The 5,374-nt window shown below is 50.4% G+C and overlaps 1 protein-coding gene across 1 annotated transcript in view; it reads left to right on the top strand.

Annotated features, from left to right (window-relative positions):
• The window catches only part of LOC106805040 (glypican-6-like), a 90,450-nt gene extending 86,334 nt beyond the window's left edge, over positions 1-4,116 (top strand). The window contains exons 7-10 of the mRNA XM_014806510.1: positions 105-258; positions 736-911; positions 2,373-2,537; positions 2,762-4,116. Of these exons, the coding sequence (XP_014661996.1) occupies positions 105-258; positions 736-911; positions 2,373-2,537; positions 2,762-2,976 (710 nt within the window). The 3' untranslated portion in view covers positions 2,977-4,116. The remainder of the gene's footprint in view (positions 1-104; positions 259-735; positions 912-2,372; positions 2,538-2,761) is intronic.
• The last annotated feature ends 1,258 nt before the right edge of the window (positions 4,117-5,374 follow it).

The following is a 5,374-nucleotide window of genomic DNA, read 5'->3' as shown; positions in this document are numbered from 1 at the left end:
ACAGGGAGTCTCAGCTCACTTATATTATTATATTGTTATTGTTGTTGTTTACAGGGAGTCTCAGCTCACTTATATTATTATATTGTTATTGTTGTTGTTTACAGGGAGTCTCAGCTCGCTCGTGCACGACATAGAGAAGCAGGTGAAGAACACGGAGTCTCTGTGGCACCATCTTCCCTACAGCATGTGCAACAAGGAGGACCTAGCTGCCTCCGCCAGCAACGAGGCAGAGTGCTGGAATGGAAACCAGATATCGAGGTACGTGAAACACCGCGTCGTCATCAGTGACTCCGTGTCAAATAGTGGGGACTAGGTATTGCTGTACATACGGTATTCTGATGAAGCCAATAGAAGAGTTTCAACCGACGTGCAGAATTGCCGTTCAGATTTGAACTGAGAATACGCATAGATGTGGACATGTATCAGGAGTAGATAATAAGCATAGATGTGGATATGTATCAGGAGTAGATAATAAGCATAGATGCGAATATGTATATTACGTAGTGTGAACGATAAGTGAATCGGGTGAGGGGATGTTTTTGAGTGACGATTCGACGAAAAGAGGCAGCAGTGGGAAAGCAAGGTCCGATCGAACGAAAAGCGGAGGGGCGGGGCGACGATCGACCGATGAGTTCACATGAGAACTCACCTGTGCCCATCCGAACTCACCTATACTCACTTGTATCTACCTGTACTCACCTGTACTCACCTGTGCTTGCCCTCTGTGTGTTGCAGCTACCTGCCGGAGGTCGTTGGCAACGGGCTGGAGCTGCAGAACAACAACCCAGAGGTGGAGGTGGACCTGACGCAGCCGAACGCCGTCGTCAGCCAGCAGGTGCTCACGCTGAAGCTGATGTCAGCGCGCCTCACCCACGCATACAACGGCATCGATGTCGAGTGGATGGACACAGGTAAGCCGCTGACCGCTGTGTGTGTGTGTGTGTGTGTGTGTGTGTGGGGGGGGGGTGCAATAGCTGAAATAGCAGCAGACATTGCTAGGAGTAGCCAGCGTGGTAGTAAGCATTAGCTAACCTAGCAGACGTTGGTAGCAGTAGCTAGCAAAGTAGTAAGCATTAGCTAACTAGCAGACGTTGGTAGCAGTAGCTAGCAAAGTAGTAAGCATTAGCTATACTAGCAGCAGACATTTGTAGAAGTAGCTAGCAAAAGTAGTAAGCATTAGCTAACCTAGCAGACGTTGGTAGCAGTAGCTAGCAAAGTAGTAAGCATTAGCTAACTAGGCAGCGACATTGGTAGCAGTAGCTAGCAAAGTAGTAAGCATTAGCTAACCTAGCAGACATTGGTAGCAGTAGCTAGCAAAGTAGTAAGCATTAGCTAACCTAGCAGCAGACATTGGTAGAAGTAGCTAGCAAAGTAGTAAGCATTAGCTAACCTAGCAGACATTGGTAGAAGTAGCTAGCAAAGTAGTAAGCATTAGCTAACCTAGCAAGCAAGACATTGGTAGAAGAGCTAGCCCAAGTAGTAAGCATTGCTAACCTAGTGCAAGACGATTGGTAGGCAGTAGCTAGCAAATAAGCTAATGGCATAAGCTAAACGGGCTAGCAGCAGACATTGAAAATACTAGCAAAAGTAGTAAGGCATTAGCTAACGCTAGCATACATTGGTAGGCAGTAGCTAGCAAGTAGTAAGGCATTAGCTAAGCGCTAGCAGGCAGACATTGATGAATGTACTTAGGCAAAGTAGTAAGCATTAGCGCTAACCTAGCAGTGCAGACATTGGTAAAAGTAGCTAGGCAAAGTAGTAACATTAGCTATACTAGCAGCAGATCATTGTCTAGGAAGTAGGCTGGCAAAGTAGTAAGCATTCAGCTAACCTTAGCAGACATGGTAGAAAGGTAGCTAGCGAAAGTAGTAATGCATTAGCTTAACCTAGCAGCAACATTGCTAAGAAGTAGCTAGCAAAGTAGTAAGCATTAGTCTAATCGCTAAGGGCAGGCAGATCATTGGTTATGCAGTAGCGTGGCAAAGTAGTAAGGCATGTAGCTAACGGCTAATTGCAGCAGACATTGGTATGAGTAGCCAGCGTGGTAGTAAGCATTAGCTTAACCTAGGCTAGGTCAGACATTGGTAGAAGTAGCTGCAAGTAGTCAAGGCATTAAGCTAACGCTAGCAGCAGACATTGGGTAGAAGTAGCTAGCAAAGTAGTAAGTATTAGCTAACCTAGCAGCAGACATTGCTACTAGTAAGCAGTAGCTAACCCCTCAGCTGTCATTAATTATTACCAGTAAACAACAACTAACCCCTCTACAGTCAATAATCACTCGCAGTAAACAGTAGCTAACCCTAGCGGCAGCAGCTGCAGCCTCTATGACATTCTCCCCATGCTGACTCCGCCTCCCCCTCTCTCTCGTGCAGCTCACATCCAGACGGAGGCAGACAAGCAGCGTGAGGTGTACACAGCAAGCGGCAGCGGCAGCGGCGATGGCTATGATGACAACGATGATGAAGATGGCGACCCGAGGCACAGCGGAGGCAGCGGTTACTATGACGACACCTACGTAGACGGCATCGAGGGCACAGGTACGTGTGGCTCCCTTATGTGGCATCGCGACAATGTACTATTGTGATGATGTATTTAGGGGGGCGATATACTAACGTCACAATGCACTAATATGATGATGTATTAAGGGAACAATGAGCTAACGTCACAATGCACTAACATGATGATGTATTAAGGGAACAATGAGCTAACGTCACGATGCACTAACTAACCGTGCCGTCATTGTTGTTGTTGTTGTCTGCAGGTGATGGGGAGCCGTCGTATGGTGAGGACCGACGTTCCAACCAACCCGACTCCGAGTTTGACTTCACGTTACACCCGACTGCAGAGGCGCCCCCTCGTGGTCACCCCTCCAACACACCGCGCCGGCGCCCTGACAGTGGCGCTCCCCACCAGGCGGCGCTCGCGTCCTCGCTCCTGCTGCTGCCTCTCGTCGTCGCCGCCGCGTCGCGCTGGTGATCGCCCGCCTTGTGGTGCCCCCTGCCGGCGGCACGACGAACACACCGCCTTGTAGTGCCACCTCGTGGCAGCAGTCCGAATCGGCGCGGCCACCGCCGCCGCGTCCTTTATAAGTCAAACAAGTAATCGTCAGCAATAATCGTGATTCACCGAGCGGCGAGAGAGTGCACGTGAGCGAGTGAGTGATGAGCGAGCACGCGCGTCCACGCCTCGCCTCGCCGCCCCTACAGGAGCCTTATACCCGCACACAACGCACCGGCGCTTTCATTGACTTTGTGCCCGCGCGGGAGACAACAAGACGAGAGACCGGAGAGAGGAGGAGACAAGAAACAGGATGATGAAACATAAAAAATAGAGGAGGACATGACAATGACTTCTTGTGGGTTTATTTGTCGTTAGTTGTTCGACGATCGAAGTCTGCGTGGTACCGCCGCCGTCACCGCGGGAAGGGCTGGACCCGCAGGATCCACGCGTGAGCAAAGCGCGGCGACGCGGCCGGGGGCGTGAACCCCATAGGGCGCTACCGTGCGAGCGACGCACGGTCGCGTCGCCCGGATGGCGCCAGCGCATGGTCGGCACGCAATCAGGTTGTGCGTATGTAGGTGGCGCCATCGCCAATAAGGTTCGTGCGAACGTAGGTGGAGCCACCGTGGACGCGACACGTGGTCCGGTTGTTGTGTAGAATGTAGGTGGCGCTGCGCAGTCGGGTTGTGACGTGTCGACGGTTGTGCGGAGTCCCTTGTCCTCGTATAAATAGATTCTTAGAAAGGGGGGGAAACGCGTGCGACCCTCACGCAGAATCACGTGTGAATTTTAACAGACGAGGGAGATGATCGCGAGAGAGCATTTGTGAGAATTATTTTTATTTATATACACATATATATATTACACGTACGTGTATTAATAGCGAGAGTGTGTCGAGAGCGGCGCCCGTGTGTGCGCCCTCTAGCGGGAGCTATTAGTAGACGTATGAATTCAGTTGGCAGCTGTTGAGCAACTGTTTTAGTTTGTGAGTTTTAGAGAGCGTACTTCCCCCGCGGCGGCAAGCATTCGACAACCGCCGCGTAATCGAGCCAGTCGTAAAATTATTTTTTAGAGTCGCGAACACGCGAGACGGATCGTAGATTTCACGCGGCGGGGGGACGACCTTCGAAGCGCCGTAGAGGTCGTACGCCATCGCCGATCGTGGGAAATTATTTTAGAGGGGGTTTTAAGAGTATTTTAAAGCCGAATTTGTTTTTAAAGTTGCCCCCACTAGTGATACCTCGCGACGTGGTCAGACAAATGCAGAGGTTAGCTCCAGTAAATTCATCTGTGGGTGGGTGCACCCGTCTCCACAGTCTCTTCTTACGAATCATGATGCTCTCTCTAACGGAGGCCGTTTTGTACTTTTATACTCAGGTGAAGAAGTCAATCGGACCAATGTGTGTGTCAGTATCTCTAGCCAAACGAACAAACAAACTCGTAAACAAAATAACGATAAGCGGGCGTGGTTGCGTCGCCTCGTCGCACGCGTGTCATTTTTATGTGAATCGTGATAAAACCCGTGCGATGAGAACATTTTTTAGTGAAACAAAAAGGTTTAGCGGGCATGTTGACTCCGCTTGCGGAGAAAAGGTGGCGCTAGCATTTTGGAGCGGAGCGTTCCGGAAAGCGTTTTTTTCTTTTTGTAATACTACACAAACTGCGAGCTTCTTGTTATGTATGCTTATTATATGTAGAGAGAGAGTGCCGGGACCCTGTCGGTACATCGTCACTGTTAGTGTACGTAGCAGCGTCGATGACATGAACGTCTGTAAACTAGCGAGTGTAATTGCCATGAATATATCGTCTGCACGGCACGCGCGCGTTTCGCCCCCTGGTGGCACATGCGCGTTTAGTTTCAGATTTCGCCGCCAGGTGGCTAGCTTTTGTTCGCTTAGCTAGGCTAGGCCTTCCACGAGTCTTTGTCGTGTACGCACGTACGTTCACTGCACTGAGGCCGATTCGTGCGGTCGGTGAATTTGCGACTAGCGGCGCGCCCTGTTGTCGGGGTGGCGACACATTTCATAGATGTATGTGTGTGTGTGTGTGTGTGGCATCCGAAGCTGGGGTGCTCTCACACTCGTCTGGGTGCCTTGCCTCACTCTCTCTCTCTATCTATCTATCTATACCGTGTTTGTAAGCGATTCTGCGAAAGCGCACCGACGCAAGGTGTGATGCGGCGCGGTGCGCATGCACGCGCAAGTGTCCGTGTGTTGTCGTCAGTGTAAACAACTAGATTTTAAAGAAGAGTTTGTAATTACGTAGCAAGAGGTTTTAATCGGGGAGGGGGAAGGGGGGCGTGTGTTTTTTAAACGAGGGCGGTCGCGTCGTCGGAGAATTAGGGAGTCGCGTTTGAAATTATAGTTCTCACGTT

Source organism: Priapulus caudatus, unplaced genomic scaffold (genome assembly GCF_000485595.1).
Source record: "Priapulus caudatus unplaced genomic scaffold, Priapulus_caudatus-5.0.1 Scaffold97, whole genome shotgun sequence".
NCBI classification, from domain to species: domain Eukaryota; kingdom Metazoa; phylum Priapulida; class Priapulimorpha; order Priapulimorphida; family Priapulidae; genus Priapulus; species Priapulus caudatus.
This window is presented reverse-complemented; position numbering and strand designations above follow the sequence as displayed.